This window comes from Sebastes fasciatus, chromosome 22 (assembly GCF_043250625.1).
Source record: "Sebastes fasciatus isolate fSebFas1 chromosome 22, fSebFas1.pri, whole genome shotgun sequence".
Classification (NCBI taxonomy): domain Eukaryota; kingdom Metazoa; phylum Chordata; class Actinopteri; order Perciformes; family Sebastidae; genus Sebastes; species Sebastes fasciatus.
In genome coordinates, this window is record NC_133816.1 from 20,789,606 (window position 1) to 20,809,510 (window position 19,905).

The 19,905-nt window shown below is 37.3% G+C and overlaps 2 protein-coding genes across 3 annotated transcripts in view; both read left to right on the forward strand.

Annotated features, from left to right (window-relative positions):
- The window catches only part of ache (acetylcholinesterase (Yt blood group)), a 31,429-nt gene extending 25,925 nt beyond the window's left edge, over nucleotides 1-5,504 (forward strand). Inside the window, exon 9 of the mRNA XM_074623393.1 lies at nucleotides 452-5,504. Coding sequence (XP_074479494.1) covers nucleotides 452-573 — 122 coding nt within the window. The 3' untranslated portion in view covers nucleotides 574-5,504. The remainder of the gene's footprint in view (nucleotides 1-451) is intronic.
- A 5,061-nt stretch (nucleotides 5,505-10,565) lies between these two features.
- Nucleotides 10,566-14,556, forward strand: LOC141760737 (BPTF-associated chromatin complex component 1). 2 transcript variants are annotated; one of them, XM_074623801.1, is made up of 5 exons: nucleotides 10,566-10,924; nucleotides 12,171-12,265; nucleotides 12,398-12,627; nucleotides 12,733-12,840; nucleotides 13,857-14,556. In XM_074623801.1, exons 1-5 carry the CDS (start codon nucleotides 10,904-10,906, stop codon nucleotides 13,919-13,921), a joined length of 519 nt encoding a protein of 172 aa, XP_074479902.1. In that variant the 5' UTR covers nucleotides 10,566-10,903; the 3' UTR covers nucleotides 13,922-14,556. The 2 variants fall into 2 exon arrangements, with proteins under 2 accessions (XP_074479902.1, XP_074479901.1); XM_074623800.1 differs by having other exon boundaries at nucleotides 10,569-10,924; nucleotides 12,380-12,627.
- Nucleotides 14,557-19,905: the final 5,349 nt, after the last annotated feature.

Sequence of the window (19,905 nt, forward strand, 5' to 3'; positions counted from 1 at the left end):
TCTTGTAATGTTACGGCTTTTTTTCTCATAAAGTTATGACTTTATTCTCGTATTATTACGACTTTTTTTTCTTGAAATAGTACGACTTTATTCTCATTAAATTACGACTTTTTTCTCGTAAAGTTATGACTTTATTCTCATTAAATTACGACTTTTTTCTCGTAAAGTTATGACTTTATTCTCGTAATATTGCGGCTTTTTTTCTCATAAACTTATTATTTATTCTCGTATTATTACAACTTTTTTTCTTGAAATAGTTTGATTTTATTCTCATTAAATTACGACTTTTTTCTCGTATTATTACGTTATTCATGAAATCTCAGATTTTCTTCTTCCCTCAACGTGGCCCTAAGACTCCGTCGACATCCTCTCCCAGAGCCCTACAACGACTCCAACATGGCGTCAACTGCTAACCCGTCTCTCCGCTGTGTCTCTGTCTCTTTTCTCTCAGACAACATAGACGAGGCAGAGCGTCAGTGGAAGGTGGAGTTCCACCGCTGGTCCTCCTACATGATGCACTGGAAGAGCCAGTTTGACCACTACAGCAAGCAGGAGCGCTGCACTGACCTCTAAGAGCCTCAGCAGAGAGATGAGAGAATGACGGGGGGAGGGTTTGGGGAAGGCAGAGAGAACAAGCTGTGGCCATTTCCCTCCATAGCCCCTCAGTGAAGTCTAACTTCATTAAAACTTTCTTTTTTTTCTCTCTTGTTTCACTCCACACACAAACACAGGCACTGTTGATCTTTATTTGTATTATTTATACTATTTATTTATGTGTTTTTTTTCTGGATTTGTGTGTGAAACTAAAGGGCTATGGAGGGAAGTCGTCATCAATACGGAGGAATATTAGAAAATGTCAAAGATGTGTCATTACCTCGGGTGTGTGTTTGTGTGCGTGCATATATGTGTGTGTGTGTTTAACTCAGATCTCAACAGGCCCATGACACTGCACCCCTGCTGGTTTACTGTTGACTCACTTTGTCTTTCGCTTTGTCCACACAGGGAACGTCAGCAGTGCGGCGGCGGCTGCGTGTTTCACGGCGTCCACACCAGCTGCTGCTACCAGCCCTTTCTTTCTACATAGAATTTGCCTTTCATAATGGCCATTTAATTTCATTATTAATGTAATTTATATTTATTTTAGACAAAGAAAGGTTAAAAAGCGTTTGGTTATTTGTAAATAATAGTAATAATCCACCATTAAAACCCCCGTACTTTATTCATTCATGTAGCTGTGCAAGTCACTGCATGTTCTACAACACTGTCCTGCAAATATTTCAGAATGAAAGCGAAAAATGAAGGTATTCTGTCCACAGAATTTTATTTTTAAATGAAAGCAGGAAGTGTTGATTTAAAAATAAATCTTTATTCATGTCCGTGACATATTTTACAGACATTGAAACTGTAGTAATGTACCATACGCGGCTCGTGGTAAAAAATAGCCGAGACCTCGTGTGGCTGCTCTAACCTGTTAACACGGACGCCGAAATTAAAAAACGACCGGTTCCGCCGCCGCCACGCGCTCCCGACATTCCCCTGTGTGGACACGCCGTTTTATGTTGATCTCATAAACTCATCTTTTGTTTTTCTGACGATTCCTTCTTTCCAACATATCAGGGTTTTGTTTGTTTTTTGGACTCAACAACACTGTTTTATTTCTGTCAAGGCCTTTTTTTTTAGTCTTGTTCATTGCTACTGTTATGACCACTATTACCGATTACCTGTCGTGCTCCGCTTCACTTGTGTATTTCTCATGTGGTAAAGCCATAAGCTTGGTTATATCCGAGTGTTTTTGTGTGTGGGAAAAGGCCACTTTAGACTCCCTACATTTCCCCTCTGTAAAACCACTTTGCTAGTTTGATGTGACATGTAGGTTTGTAAGTTCTTATCCTTCTATCCGTATACTGTTAGATGGTGTTTGACATTCAGCCCAACTGAATGGTGCCTAATTTACATTTCAAAAAGTTCACCTAACATTCAAGTCATGTTAATGTTTATGGTCCTCCTCAGCTTCGCCTCTGTCAGCAGTTTCGTGCCATACCTGTCACTGTCTTTATTTGCATATCATGAGCAGAGGAACTGAAAAACGTCTACTGATAATGTTTAACAAAAAGAAATTAACTTATTTGTCAAAAAAAAAAATGACACGGTTTGACTAATCAACTTGAAATGACTCAAATAGGTATGAAATATCATAGAAATGCCAAAATACACTGGAGGGTGGGGGGCTTAACTCAGTAAGGGTGTGTTTTACTGCTTATACATTTCTTATTTGTAAGAAAAAGATTGTTTATTTATTTATTTTCCAAAAGTTAGTCTCACTGTAAAGCCACTATATGTAGGATTTTAAAATACTCTTACCTTGGCGCAATTTGGGTGTTAGCGTTCAGAATGACACTGGCAGAGAGATGATATAATAAAACCGTTATATCACTCTTAACCCAACCGGTCGAAGGCAGACGCCCTCATGAATCCTCCTTTACTTGACCTTGTGACGTTTTCCATCAAGGTCGAGGAAACGTGGTTAGGAAAAGACGTGAATTCTTTTACTTTTCTCGACTGCTATATATGAAAAGAGATAACTTCTGTTATGATTTGACGCTATATAAAAAATAAATTGAATTCCTCCATAATGTAAAAATAATACTATTCCCTTTGTTACATGATCAGTAAGTAAATGATTCCAGGTTTAGTATATATTTATACCACAGTGAGAGTTGCTAGTAGTGAAGTTGAATTCTAGCTTCAGACTCATTCAAAACGCTAAAAGTTAACCCTTTGTATGTTTGTGCGTTTTTCAATCCGATCCTTCTTTGGTGAGAAGCGGGGTCGTAGCTATGAGGTCACGTCGTCGTCAGTATTCGGTCCGTGACGTCAGTCCTTCTAAAATGTGGCTACAGCCTCGTTCAGGAACCGTTACTCTACTGAACTGCACTGAATTATGTGTGAGTGTGTGTGTCGTCCACTCAGTGTCATGTACAGCTGTGATGTATTTCATTATCTCCCTCTCTGTCCTTTCACTTCTTTTCCTCCCTTTTTTATTCCACCTCACATCTCCCACTCTTCCTCTTCCTTCCCCATCCTCCATCTGTTCCTCGCCCTCCATCACCGCCCCGTTGCCCTGCTTTCCGCCTCTCCGCCCGTTTCATCTTCATCTCTAATCAACCTCCTCTCCTGTCTTTCTCACTCTCTTCCTCTTCATCGTTCACTCCCTTCGCTCGCTCTCGTGTCAGACCTCCTATCCTTTTCTTTATACCCCCCTCTTCTTCGTATCGTTCTCCTTCCACCTCATCTAACTTCTCTTCATCATCTCTTTCCTTCCGTCCTTCATCCATCTCTCAGTGAGCATCACTCTTCCCCTTTTCCTCCTTGTGCTCTCTCTCTCTCTCTCCGTCCCCCGGCCCCTCCCCCCCCATCTCTCTCTCTCTCTCTCTCTCTCTCTCTCTCTCCGTCATCCTGCTTTCTCGTTAGTCTAATGGAGGCCGAGTAATTCACTCAGCGGCAGGATAATGTGACAGAGCGCTTGCTCAGCCCCCTGGCCTGCCAGCCAACAGGACACAATGGATGGGTGGATGGAAAATGGAGGTGGAAAGGTACAGAGACGAGGCAAGGAGAAAAGGACAGAGGAGGAGGAGAGCGAGGGAGAGGGCAGAAGGAGAGGTGGAGATGTGATGGAAAGATGAGAAGACAGAAATGCATCATTACATAATCCTTAGAAAGAACTGTGAGTTTCAGCTTACACACATGTGGCACCGATAATGAATTATTCAGATCTAATTAAAAGTTGAAAACCTCACGATGACACAGATTTGGGTTTCAGGGCCTTTGTCCCAATATGTAGCTGCACATCATTTGATTATAAGTGATTTCAGAAAGCTTTACTGAACACAACAATTATATTTTTTACCCAAAACAATTGGCTGCATATTTCCAGCCGATTAGACATGTTATCAGGCTATTAAATAGGCGTTATCAGTCACTATAAGTCCCATAGATGTGGGACCTATTACACCCACTAGTAGGTTTTATCACCTATTCACATGGTAGATCACCGAAAGAAGGAATAAAAGAACACGACAGCGACAAAACACAGGGTTTTCACCCAGGAGATCAGGTTCCGCATCCTGTGTGAAAGCAACAATGTGTACTTGTCTTTGTGTTCGTAGTTATTTTAACCCAAAACACGATGTTTTTCGCTAAACTTAAAGAATTTTTTTTTTGCTAAACCTAAAGAAGTTGTAGTTTTGTCGCCTAAACCTAAAGAAGCCTTTTTGTTTGTGTTCAAAACATGACGGTTTCATTCAGTTTTACATGTTAGAACGTGTAGCTTTTAACTTTCACTTTCACTTTTACAACATAGTAGGTGTAGTAGGCTCCTATTGATGCACATCTATGGTGCTTATAGCGACTGATGACGCCTATTTAATGGCCTGATAACAGTGTAATCGGATGATATTTTACACATAAAGACAGGATTATGTATTATTTCTATTGTGACAATTTACAGTAGAAGCTTTTATTTAAGAGCATTCAAATCTGTAAAAAGAAAACTCGAAAAAAAATGGTTTATTTGGATTAAAGAGTCCTGAAACATGATATTTTATGTGCATTAGTCAACAAATTTATCATTTGCTGAATGGGCTGCCTTCTCACTCCATCCGAGTGTGTCGTCGTGCATCTACCACCCTTAATATCACTGTGCGTGTGTGTGTGTCTGTGTGTGTGTGTAATGTCCTCACTGTACCTGTCCGTCAACCTTTTTGCCATTTTTATTTATTAACACTGGGAGGGAACTGAATCAGCGCTCTGATTGGCTGACTAACGGCTGTCCCGGCGAAGTGTCTCTTGTTGGCATGTAAAGCTCCTATTTATGGATCGGAGTCGAGTAGTGTAGCTTCAAACAGAACTAAATATGAATAAAGGATTGTACCTGATGTCTAAAATACCAGTGAAGAATGCATGTGTGACTGGCTGTGTGAGTGACAGCTCCTCTCATCCAATGGGAGACCCGCTTACGACCCTCCTATCAGATCCTTGTGCATGTCCTGAAGTCGACTCGTCCCCAGTATATCCTTCCAAACATGGACTGTTATTTTCTGTAAAAATTTGTACTTTTGAACAAAACTATTATCAAAGTAACTAATATATATATCTAATGTTAGGTACGTTTAATGTTAGCAATAACGTCAGTAAAGGAATATATTTGATATTTAAAATGCAGTGAAAATATTAACGTGATGAAACAATGATGACGGATAGAGGTTGTGTTTTTAAAAGCAATATTATTCTGAGTATATAAACTAAAAATGAGTGCCATAAATCTTTTTTCTTCTGTTTTTGTTTTGACTTCTGTTTCAGTCCTCTGCCTCATCGTTGTTCGTTCCGATCACTAGTACTGTAAGTGTTGAAGGCTTCTGTAGCTTCCCAGTATGTCTCTGTGTATCATGAATGCTGACTTGGTTAAGCTATAGCAACAGAAATAAAGACACCCTGCTGCTTCTGTCCACATTATGCTGTTATTGAGTCTCAGCATGCACCTTCAGCTGTTAGAGCCACGCCGAGTCGAATCTGACTTCACATTACACTGATTCCTACCTCCATCACTTCCAGACAGAAAAAGACAAGATACTAATTGGTAATGATGATACTTGCCATAACTATTTTTTATTTTTGGCATAGATACTTGAGACGTTTTGTATACCCCAAGGGAAATGCATAAAAATAGGAAAATCAGAAAGTAATATAAGACGTGCCATCCAATACTCCCTGATGGTGGTTTCATGCTGCCACCTAGTGTGCTTTCTTTGTACCTTTAGAGCAACTGAAGATCATTATACTCAATGTATTTGAATTGTACAGTTTTCTCAATCACTTTGACTTATTATTCGAAACAATCTTAACTTTCTCTACACTGTAAAACTTAAAACTTAAAATCACTGGCCTTAAAAACACTTTAAAATATTGAATTGTGGTAAAAGTATTTATCTCAACTACTTTTAGCGGGGCAGATAAGTATAACATTTGTGCATTTTGCAATAAAAGCAACCAATTTGGCAAAGACGTAGGTTTATATGTTATGAAAAGATAGCACCGCCCCAATATCTATATCTTTTCATAACATAAACCTACATCTCTGCCAAATTTGTTGCTTTTATCGCAAAATGCACAATTGTTATGAATATTTCAGTTTAGCAGCCCCACTACTTTTTTTTTTTTTTTATATTTTATTTCAAAAGTTCAATACATGTTCAGATGCTTCATTACAGTTCTGCAAAAATATCTTACAGTATAAAAATTATACAAAAATATATTATAAAATATACAAAAAATACACTGTAAGGAAAGGAAAAGATGAATAAAAAAAAAAAAAAAAAAACAATTAAACAAAAAACATTCAGGGTCTGCTAAACAATTGGAATACATTTGAAATGCCTAAACAATTTAATAGTTTTGGTCAACAGATACTACTACAGATACTGCACAGTTACTGCTACTGATACTACTACAGATACTGCACAGTTACTACTACAGATACTACTACAGATACTGCACAGTTACTGCACAGTTACTACTACTGATACTACTACAGATACTGCACAGTTACTACTACAGATACTACTACAGTTACTACTACTGATACTACTACAGATACTGCACAGTTACTACTACTGATACTGCACAGTTACTACTACAGATACTACTACAGATACTGCACAGTTACTACTACAGATACTGCTACAGTTACTACTACTGATACTACTACAGATACTACTACAGATACTGCACAGTTACTACTACAGATACTACTACAGATACTGCACAGATACTACTACAGATACTGCTACAGTTACTACTACTGATACTACCACAGATACTACTACTGATACTACTACAGATACTGCACAGTTACTACTACTGATACTACTGCAGATACTGCACAGTTACTACTACAGATACTACTACAGATACTACTGCAGATACTACTACAGATACTGCACAGTTACTACTACTGATACTACTGCAGATACTGCACAGTTACTACTACAGATACTACTACAGATACTACTGCAGATACTACTGCAGATACTGCACAGTTACTACTACTGATACTACTGCAGATACTGCACAGTTACTACTACAGATACTACTACAGATACTACTGCAGATACTACTACAGATACTACTGCAGATACTACTACAGATACTGCACAGTTACTACTACAGATACTGCACAGTTACTACTGCAGATACTACTGCAGATACTACTGCAGATACTACTACAGATACTGCACAGTTACTACTGCACAGTTACTACTGCAGATACTACTGCAGATACTGCACAGTTACTACTACAGATACTACTACAGTTACTACTACAGATACTGCACAGTTACTACTATAAACATGTTAACTGAACTGGTTTTGTTTTTCTGTATGAAAGAGAATTAGTTGGCAGAACTTTTATTGTCTAAAATTCTTAATATTTAGAAATCGAAATTTGAAGTTTTTAAAGATAAGAAAGATAAATTATCTGAACAAAAGCTAATTAGTTGGCACGACTTCTGGTTTGAAATTTTTAGTATGTGGAACTCAAAACTTGAAGTTACATTACATATGAATGATAAGTTATCTCAACAAAAGATAATTAGTTGGCTTAAATGAAGACAGTTGGCCTCAAAACTTTTGTTTTTTCACGACTTTCATTTTTACAGTGTAGAGCAACAGTCAACCAGCCACCTGAATTATTGTACACACGCAAGAGTAGTATCACAGTGCAAGCAAGAAACACACAACACAATGAAATTCAATGATCCCCGCAGTGTATTATACATCCATGTTAGTACAAAAAACAATATACAGTGAACAAAATAACACAAACACCCGTTACTCCCCCCCAACAGTTAGCTCAGTCGTTGTCTGAGTCCATACAGGAGATATCTGCAGAATCTGGGTTCTTACCCGAATACCAGCGTTTGGCGAATTTGACGAGTAGTGACACCTCAACAGAGGAGGAGCTCCAGCTTTTGACGTACTATGTTATGACTTTTTTCTATATATTATACTATGACCTTTTTCCCTTTTTTCACTTTTTTCAACATACTATGATGTTTTTTCATGAAATTTTTCGACATACTTTTTCATATACTATGACGTTTTTTTAAAAAGAATTTTGACATACCATACTATGAGGTTTTTCACTTTTTTCGACATACTATATTTTTTCACTTTTTTCGATATATTTTTTTCGACCCTCCGGCGCTTAGCGACCACTTAAAGAATCCAGTCATTGCTCAGAAGATTCAGAAACTGATTGATGTCGGACTGATAGCCATTCGTTGATGGAAACCAAGAGACTTCAAGACAACAATGGAAATCCCTCCAAAATATTACATCCTCCTTTCTTGCCTTCAAATTCAAAATTATACTGTCGTTGGTCTTCCTGAGACGTGTGTGTATGTAATGTTCAGTTTCGCAATTTGCCTATGACTTTTTTTTTGTTTTACTGAAAATAAACCTGTCTAATATATAACCCTAACCCTAACCTGTATAATATATAACCCTAACCCTAACCTGTATAATATATAACCCTAACCCTAACCTCTATAATACATAACCCTAACACTAACCTGTATAATACATAACCCTAACACTAACCTGTATAATACATAACCCTAACCCTAACCTGTATAATACGTAACCCTAACACTAACCTGTATAATACATAACCCTAACACTAACCTGTATAATACATAACCCTAACACTAACCTGTATAATACATAACCCTAACACTAACCTGTATAATACATAACCCTAACACTAACCTGTATAATATATAACCCTAACACTAACCTGTATAATACATAACCCTAACACTAACCTGTATAATACATAACCCTAACACTAACCTGTATAATATATAACCCTAACACTAACCTGTATAATACATAACCCTAACACTAACCTGTATAATACATAACCCTAACCCTAACCTGTATAATATATAACCCTAACCCTAACCTGTATAATACGTAACCCTAACACTAACCTGTATAATACGTAACCCTAACCCTAACCTGTATAATACGTAACCCTAACCTGTATAATACGTAACCCTAACCCTAACCTGTATAATACGTAACCCTAACCTGTATAATACGTAACCCTAACACTAACCTGTATAATACGTAACCCTAACCTGTATAATACGTAACCCTAACCCTAACCTGTATAATACGTAACACTAACCTGTATAATACGTAACCCTAACCCTAACCTGTATAATACGTAACCCTAACCTGTATAATACGTAACCCTAACACTAACCTGTATAATACGTAACCCTAACACTAACCTGTATAATACGTAACCCTAACCCTAACCTGTATAATACGTAACCCTAACACTAACCTGTATAATACGTAACCCTAACCCTAACCTGTATAATACGTAACCCTAACACTAACCTGTATAATACGTAACCCTAACCCTAACCTGTATAATACGTAACCCTAACCTGTATAATACGTAACCCTAACCCTAACCTGTATAATACGTAACACTAACCTGTATAATACGTAACCCTAACCCTAACCTGTATAATACGTAACCCTAACCTGTATAATACGTAACCCTAACACTAACCTGTATAATACGTAACCCTAACACTAACCTGTATAATACGTAACCCTAACCCTAACCTGTATAATACGTAACCCTAACACTAACCTGTATAATACGTAACCCTAACACTAACCTGTATAATACGTAACCCTAACACTAACCTGTATAATACATAACCCTAACACTAACCTGTATAATACATAACCCTAACACTAACCTGTATAATATATAACCCTCACCCTAACCCGTATAATACATAACCCTAACCTGTATAATATATAATTTGTATTATTATATTCTGTGAATGTGTAGCTAAAGAAAAAAATCCCAAATGGTGACAATATTGTATTGTAGGTGAATATAACAGACTAAAATGACAACAGTCTCAGATTGGGATTGAAACCACCAGATGTCACTGTGCTGTGTGCTGAGTTCAATGTCCCTGACTAATTGTTCAATCTTTTAAACTCTTAAACTTTACATTTTTCTTATCAATTTAACTTAAAGTAGTAGAACATTTTATTTAATTTTATACCAATTTTTAGCTTGTAACTTTACATTTTTCTTGTCAACTAAATTTAAAGTAGTAGAATATTTTATTTAATTTTTGTATACATTTTTAGCTTATAACTTTACATTTTTCTTGTCAACTAAACTTGAAGTAGTAGAATATAACAGACTAAAATGACAACAGTCTCAGATTGGGATTGAAACCACCAGATGTCACTGTGCTGCGTGGTGCGTTCCCTGTCCCTAAATAAAAGTCCGATTGTTTACATTCTTAAAAAGAAAGTCCCAAAGCCTTATAAAAACCTATAAACTTATCAATTTAAACTAATTAAATATACTTCTAACTATCAATTCATTCGAAAGATATCCGTCACCAACTATTTATTGCACTATATGGTAACGTAAACGTGAATCTCTCAAACCAGTGCATCACTGAATCTGTAAATTCCGAGGAGACATTGAAGGCAGCACTAGCCTTGTGGTTGTATTCAGTGTTTAGTGACTCCTTTGTTTCTAGTGTTAATATAAATAAACTAACTCACCACAGATACTCACTTTAATGCAGCAGGTGTGTCCAGATGTTGGACTTCATCATGCCTCGACCTTAAAAGCTGCAGAAGAGCTGCTTTATCTACATCAGGAAGAGCACCAACTGAGCTAACACTGTTAGCATCTCTGCAGCTGCTTCCCTCCACTTGAACGCATCATTGAGTCTTATTACAGACTATACAGACTATCCACTCAGTCCATGGTACCACAGAGACCTGCAACATGACCTCAGCTTCCACTAAAGTAAGTCTGCATGCTGGATGCATTCAGGAACATCACATACTTTGATACATTTTGCAACTTTCTAATTGGTCATGTCTTTAAAGCTTCAGTAGGCAGCACGTTTGTGGCATTAATTTTGCAACAATGGCATAATAACCTTTCAGCATGTTGTAACTTAAGTGTTCTGTGAGAGAAAACTAGACTTCTGCACCTCCTCATGGTAAATGGTGCTGCAAGATCTCGCGAGATAAACAAACAGGCGGCCACTTGCTCACTTCCTTTATAGCCTATGTATTCATTTATTTATATTTTATTGCACACATTTTTAGCCTATAACTTTATATTGTTCTTGTCAACTATACTTAAAGAAGTTGAATGTTTCATGTCATTTTGCATAAATTTTTTGCTTGTAACTTTGCATTTTTCTTGTCAATTTAACTAAAAGTAATAGAACATTTTATTTTATGTTTAGCTTTTAAAAGGGACTGTTTGTGACTTCTTACACGTATAAATCAATCCAGATCGGTGTCCCATGTGCGTGACTACGCTGTTCAGACTCAGACTCCAACACAAACTACACGGAAGCACCAAAACTGCAAAGTTGTATCTAGTGAAGCCCGTCTGTTAAACAGTGTTGGCCGCGGTCGGAGGACGCGGGGGAGACCGTAGCTTTGGTCTCCAGGACCGGAGTCTCTGCTCCTCTGCCTGCCTTCACTCACAGCTTGCTCAACTCTCACGTGCATACGCGCTCACTTCACACTGCAGAAGAGTTGGTTTAGCTCTGAGAATATCTAGTGAATGTACGTTTGTGCAGAAATAACTGCTGCAGCTCCTCCAGACCAACAGAGGTTTCCCGTGTCTTGTGAAGTGACGGGGCTCCGCAGAGAGAAACGTTGTCGTCTCCGACCAAAACTCCGGCGTCTCCCCTGTTCCCTTAGGCTGAGGCAGGAAAAGCCAACACTAGGATCAGCATTGATTCATGGAGAGACCTTCGTCTGGTCAGCTAACATTACTGCCAAGCAGCTGAAATATAGAGTGATATTGTGCTTTTAGCCGACGTGTGTCGCCTCACTGTTTTGACGGATGCTCGCTCACATTCAGCCAGCACGTGCACACAGGCGAGCGCGAGCAACAGGACACTGACTTTCGTTGACTTAACGGCCACAGGTGTCGCTGTTACCACCAATTTCTGATTCTTACAGTCAGTCCCTTTAATTTAACATTTTTCTTGTCAACTAAACTTAAACAAGTTGTGTGTGATCTGCAGGTTGGGGAGATATTCTCTGCAGCTGGAGCTGCCTTCACCAAATTAGGAGAGCTCACCATGCAGCTTCACCCAGTGGCCGACTCAAGTCCTGCAGGGTAAACGCACGCACACACACACACACACACAAATGCTGCAGATTTTATGGCACATTCACAAAGAATCCTAACCCGTGTGAATGCTGAATGGTGTAAATACTAAAGTCAGTTCAGCTCCCATCCTCCCTCCAGCGGTCAGACCAAGAGCACGGTGAAGAGGAAGCTGTATGAAGACGGAGCTCCAACCGCCGTCTCCTCCGATGGGCCCAAGAAGGTCGTCAAGAAAACCATCGCTGCTGTTGCCGTGGCAACGCAGGGCACTCCGACCATCATCACCGTGCCCGCGGCTCAGGTCGTCGTAGCGGCGGGACTACAGGGTTCCCCCTCCAGGCAGCCCGCCCTGAAGAAACAGAAGACTGCGGGTGAGTCGGAAATGAAAATGAAATGAGTCGGAAATGAAATGTTATACAATGTCCACAAACCAGACTATAATGTTTCATCTTTCTGGTGTGTGTGTGTGTGTGTAGATGTGACCCTCAGTGCTCTCAACGACTCAGATGTCAACAGTGATCTGGTGGACATCGAGGGACTGGGTGAAGGATCCAACTCCAAAAAACTCAACAACTTTGATCAAGGTGAAGTTGATGAAAAAGCTACTGAAACACACAGACTGGGTTGATTTAGGAGGAAGGAGGAGTCGGGCTCGATATAGAACATCAGTACTGTTTTTGTACCAACTGACGTAGTTTAATTCTAATGGTGTGTGCATGTTAACGTGTGCTATGACATACAGAATGCCTGAGTCTCACATTATATTCTGAATTGTCACCTGCTGCCTGGATTTAGTGTTTTCCTTAACATAAATTAAAAAAAAATTCTAGCGCCGACACTGTTCAACTGAGGAGGAGAGCTGCTGCGCGTCTTTGTGTGTTTAACAAACAAAGAAAAAAATATCAGAAAAATATCCGAAGAAAGTCAGAAAAATAGTCCAAAAAAAAATTCCGAAAAAGGCAGAAGAAAAGTCAAAAAAATTCAGAAAGAGTAAAAAAAAAAGTCTGGAAAATAGTAAGAAAAATATCCGAAAAAAAGGTGGAAGGCAGAAGAAAAGTCAAAAAAAGAAATGTCAGAAAAAGAATAAAAATAAGTTTGAAAATTGTCCGAACAAAGTCAGAAAAATTGTCAAAAAAATTTCTGAAAAAAGTCTGAAAAGGGTGGAAGAAAGGCAGAAGAAAAGTCAGAAAAACGTCCGGAAAAAAAGTCAGAAAAACGTCTAGTGTACGCGTGTTGTGAACCTGCGTATGTAGACGCATCTAACTATCTGAATAATGAGCCCTATAAAATAGCAGGAAAATATTGGGCCAACAATGCGCCTGACCACACCTCAATGTAAGATCAGCCCTTCTGTGCCCATAGGTGCACATAAGGTCTCAAGTACATTTTCTACTTGGGCGTGAAAATGACAACTGCGTTGGTCTGAAACTAGCAGTGTCCAGCTGTTTTAGTACATTATTAAGCCTTTTTTATTTTTTAAATGAAACTATATATCTGTGAGGGAAGTTATGAAACTAGTTGACAATAATAAAAACGTACAATAACTCCAGACTTCTGTCCCGTAATGGAGACGTTAAAATGTTGTTTTGTGTCTCCACAGATAACCTGAACCTGGACTCGAGCCTCATCATGAATCCCGGTGACCTTCCTCTGCTCTCCCGTTGACCGTTCACTTCCTGCGGACTTGAAATGGACAAATAAGACCTGCGTTGTGATAAACTGGACTCACCCTTTGAGCCAGAAGATGCTGACCACCCACATTAGAGCAAATATAGTAGTATTGGATATTGTCTCATCCCCGTCGTTGACTTTTGCTTTGTAGGAAAATCCTAAAAGACAGACTTTATTGCAGCGAGGAAGCTGTTCTAACATTCATCACTTCCTGTGTTTCTTTAATGAGAAGCAAGAAAACAAACACAATGCAGCAGAGAAACCTCGTCTGCATCAACAAGATCCAACGCTCCCCCGTCCAGATGATCCGGCGCTGCTAAAGGGCAGCGGTTGGTATGCAGATATCGGTCTGAACAATGTCAACAAGAACATTTTATTGCATTTCATGTTTCAATTCAGTCGTGCTACAATTTGGTAATGATCGTATTAGCAGGAGTTAACACAAGACTCAGTTTAGGTAAAACATATTTAGAGTATTTAGAACAACTCATGTCTGAGTAATTGGTTCTAGTGTATTTTCTATGTATTGTGTGAACTTTCTTCCTTCCTCTGAACTTGACAGTGAAAGTGTGTTAGACCACAGACATACACACAAACTTGCATAAAGAACTTAATTATTGAAGTTGAAATACCATAACAAGTGCTTTGTTTGTTTCTCGTTTTTCTTCCGAAAAAAGTATTTAAAATGTCAGAAAAAGGTGGAAGAATGTTAGAAGAAAAGTCTGAAAAATGTCCAAAAAAAGGTGAAAAAAAAGAAATACTGAAAGGTCTTAAAAGGTTATCAACATTACTACTACTGTTGGTTTCTGTACTTCAGAAATAACCATGTTACCAGCCGATAACTATAATGTTCATTAATACATCTTGGAATGTCCGGAAAAAAAGTCTTTAAATGGTCTGGAAAGTAGTCAGAAAAATGTAAAAAAAAATGTCTGAAAAAGGTGGAAGAAGAAAAGTTAAAAAAAAAAATTCAGAAAAATATCTGTAAAGGTGGATTTTGTTTTCCAGGCTGATTTTTTGAAGTTACTTTTTGTTAACTTATTGTACTTATTTCGACCACCAGAGCGCACCACTACCCCACGCTCTAAATAGGACTAAGCATACACTTCGTTCTTCTACCAGTTTTCAATAAGAGGCAAAGAAAAAAAAGTAACTTATAGTAAGTTTTAATAGTATGCACATTTATAATATTTGTATTGTATTGTAATAACATGACAATAGAATAGAAATGATCTTGTTTTACTTTGTAGACGGACGCTTTCAGTCCAAAATGGCGGAGGTGTACCTCTGCTGCTGGGGGCTGATGTTGCAATGGAACGACCACTTTCACTTCTTTGGTGACTTTGGCAGCTGTTTTTTTATTAGTTTAGAATAAAACATGAAAGGAGCAGACATTTCATTTTTTTTTTTTTACTTTTATTAAGTCAGTGTAACATTCAATATCCAAACATGCCTCAGACCAATATGTAATAAATGACACGTGTTCTCATTGGTTACAAGACATAGTATAAAAAGGTACAAATACATTTCCTCATTTGTTAGAAGAAGATGGTGATGAAGAGGAGTGTGTGTCTGACAGGAGCAGCACATATCATACTGGTAATGCGGAGAGAAGAACTACCAGTAATGATGTGCTGCTACGGCCCGACACACTGATTGAATGATTCATAATAATATTTGTAGCAGGTCTTCATCAAGTTTGAACCAACTGAAGGAGGGCTGCACAGTTTAATCCGGATAGATCATCATCTAGTGTTTATTTTAGGCGACACGGGCTGTTTCTGTAGAAATATGACTCACCATGTGTGAATAGATTAAAGTCCGTGTAAAGCAAAAAAAAATGTTCTGAGCTCAGATAAATATTATTAATCACCCAGCCAAATTTGAACGATTAAAAATATCGCCTAGTATATAAAATTGGTTTTCAAAATCGTGAAAAAATAAGCAGTATTGTCTGCTCTGAAGCGTTGGGGGGGCGTCGTCCGCTGAAGGCTCTGAAACCACGGCCAATCACAGATGAGGGTTGATTACATATGTACAGTTTAGAGGGTTCAGTTTTAAAGCTAGAGTGAGGATACTGTTATCATATGAAACTAGAAGACCTAACGAATCCATCGGTACCAACCATGTCATACTAGCTTGTCGTGAAGGAGGATAAATAACGCTCCAAACGTATGCTAAATTTTGGCGAGGTAAAACTGTCATGGCCATTTTCAAAGGGGTCCCTTGACCTCTGACTTCAAGATGTGTGAATGTAAATGGGTTCTATGGGTACCCACGAGTCTCCCCTTTACAGACATGCCCACTTTATGATAATCACATGCAGTTTTGGGGCAAGTAATAATAATAAAAATAATGAATTTAATTTATATAGCACACTTTAAAATACAGCGAAATCTCAACGTGCTTCACACAAAGGTTAAAACAATCACAATACAACGTTAAGACAATTTACACAAGTGTAAAAATAGGACTAATACAATTATAGACAAGTTATTTCCTGACATAAGTTAAAAGCAACTATAAAATCATAGTAATTATAAAACCCTAGGGGGGAAGCTAAAGAGGAACAGGTGAGTTTTAAGATTAGATTTAAAAACAGGAAGTGAGTCAAGTCAGCACACTGACACACTGACAGCTGTTGTTGCCTGTTGGGCTGCAGTTTGCCATGTGATGATTTGAGCATATTGTTTTTATGCTAAATGCAGTACCTGTGAGGGTTTCTGGACAATATCTGTCATTGTTTTGCGTTGTTAACCGATTTCCAATAATAAATATATACATACATTTACATGAAGCAGCATATTTATCCACTCCCATGTTGATGAGTGTTAAATACTTGACAAATCTCCCTTTAAGGTACATTTTGAACAGATAAAAACTGATTAATCGTGATTAAATATTTAGTTTTCAGCAATTATGTTCTAACCTATAATGTGTTTGGAAACAAATCTCAGATTATACTTTACCCAGACTTCAAGCTGAACTGTAACTTCTGGTGAATACGGTGACAGCGTGGTAGTCGACATCTTTACAGGGAGGCTGCGACACTTTCCACCTGCTGGAAAGAAACAAATAAAAGAAAGAAAACAGAATTAACCGCAGGTTGTTAAACATGTTCTGCCAACATGGATAAATTAAAACAGAATACTACAAAACTTGTGACCATGACCCAATCAAAGCAGAGCATACACAGTATAAATTACAGTGCAAGCTCCATTTGTTGCTATGAGAGGATCAGGTTCAGGCCAGGAGATGTGTTTTAAAATCAAACGTTTAAGACAACTGTGACTCACTTGTTCTTAAATTTATTTTATTTTTTTGAGAATACAATTTTTTCTGAATGCCAGACACATGTTCAAGAAGTTTTAAAAAAATGTCCCCTGAACTGTGCTATCAGTTTATTAATCCATTCACACACCATGTTTCCTTACCCGATAATTCACAAGAAACATGAAGATGCACTTATTTATATTATATTATTTCAATAAACTTGACCCTGGTTCATTTTGTTAATCATTTTCCCCAAAATTGGTAAATTGGTTTATGGAGGAATTACAAGTTTTCTGAAAATGTATGTTTAAGTGGAGATTTCTGGCTCAGAGACTGAGAAAAACCTCATTTTGATGACCAGACACTACAGGTGAATAGGGTAAAAAAAGAAAATAACTAATACATATCACCATGAAACTTCCCCAGTTGGATTAGTCGATCAACAGAAAAATAACAGCTATTTTTGATAATTGTTAAAAGTAATTTTTCATGCAAAAATGGATGAAAAATGTTGTTTCCAGCCTCTCAAATATGGAGATTTCTTGCTTTTCCTCTGTTTTATATCATATTAAACTGAATATCTTTGGGTTTGCGACTGACAAAACAAGACATTTAAAGACATGAACTTGGATTTTGAGAAACTGGGATGGACATTTTTTACTATTTACAAATGATTAGCGATACCTGGGCTTTGAGTATCGACTGAAACCAGTGTTTAATTAATAAGCTGGATGCCTCACTGTGTGGAAGTGACTGGGACCATTCTGTTATGTTTAAGGCAACATCAGGCTCGACTTAAAAACATTGATTTACTAACTTTGTAAAACAAAATGTGACCAATAAATACAGAGATAACATAACATAAATTTAGTGAATTGTTATATACTATTAAAATAAATCGTATCAAAATTGGTATCGGGACTGAAAAAGTCAGATCGATGCATCCCTATCAATTATTGTAAAAAAGACAAAGTAAAATGACATTACATTATATTATATTTTATCTCACTTATAGGGGGTAATGACTAGAGTACATTTTCTTAAAACAAGTGACAACATTGGCCAATCAGTTACAATTCCATGTTGTGTTTCCAATGCAAATTCACAGTCATTTATGTTTTATGATCATTTATGTAATATAATGCTATATAAACTGGGAACAGTTGGCAGAATGATGTGTTGGTTGTGGTCAGACTGAATGTCTTGTTAGGACAGTGTTTGTCGCAGTGTGGTGAATAAAAGGACAACCAGTTTATCCACAGTGATATACTCAATGACTGAAACACACCAACACTGAAACACACACCATGAATTTGTGATCGTATATACAATACTTTCTTTTTACATACAAATGCTTTTTGAACAAAATAAAGCATAAACTTAACACACTTTTCCTGCTGTTCCAAACCCAGGCTTACACTCCCATACAACAATCTGATATATGAACATATATATTAAATACTGGTACATATTATGTACATGTTTGAAATTCAGATATATGTTTTACACATATATTTAAAGTTATGTGTGCACACATGCAGCAAAAGGTGACGTATACTATTTGTTTTCCACATTTATGGAGAACTTTAAGTGTGATTATGTGGCAAACATATTTGTTTTGCACATATATAAAGTAATGTATGTAAACATACATGCATTTTAGATATATGCTTAAAATAAGATAGTCAATTATTTAATTTAAAAAATATATATAGTTAGCATATTAATATTTTGATACATTAATTGTTTTGCAAACCAGTTTCCACAGGTTGTATATTTAAAAAAAAAAAAAGATTTATTTATGTCTTTATTTTATATAATGGTAAGACACTTCTGAATTTTTTTTATTTTATCGAAATACTTTATTTTTTTAAATTTTATAACATAACCTGAATCATATATTAACATTTACGCAATGCACATATATTATTATATATGTGTATATCTGGAAAAATATATGAAACATATGAAAGTGGCAATTTTTGCAATATTTTAAAATATATCTGACATATATGGTAACTTATATGTACATCACATACACATATACAGTATATGTGAGACATTTATAGACATATATACTATGTATGTAGTAAACATATTTTGTCATATATCAGATTTACGTATGGGACTTTACAGAGGATACAGTGATGCAGATGAAGCAGAAAACACAGGACGTGCGTCACCTTTGACCTTTAAGAAGACAAGAAAGTAGTCGGTGCAGTCCGAGTGACTGGGAGCGGAGACCGGGAGCTGTTCCCAGTCGGTGTGTGTTGCTGGGAATCCCGAGGCTCACGGTAGCAGCACATAATGATTTGGAGTGATTCAGCACATAATCTGCAAAACATGATGTGCTGCTAGAGCGCACCCCGGACACCATGAGACCGTCCGATTTACTGGCTCAGACTAGACTGCACACACACTCAGGAGGAAAACACATCAAAAACACATAAACAGGGACATTCACATTTCTTTTCATGTTAATTTAGGTACCTATTAATTACTGTTTAATTTTCATAAAACACGCCGTAATATCGTAATTTAGATGTACAATAGTTGCTTAAAAAAGCTTTTTTCTTTTAGCAGCTTACTTCAGCTAAATGTGTTACAACACTGTAAGAAATTCACTGTAATTAACCGGCAGATATATACCCAAAATCCACGTATCGCTATCGGGACCGCAAGATTTCAGATCGGTGCATCTCTAC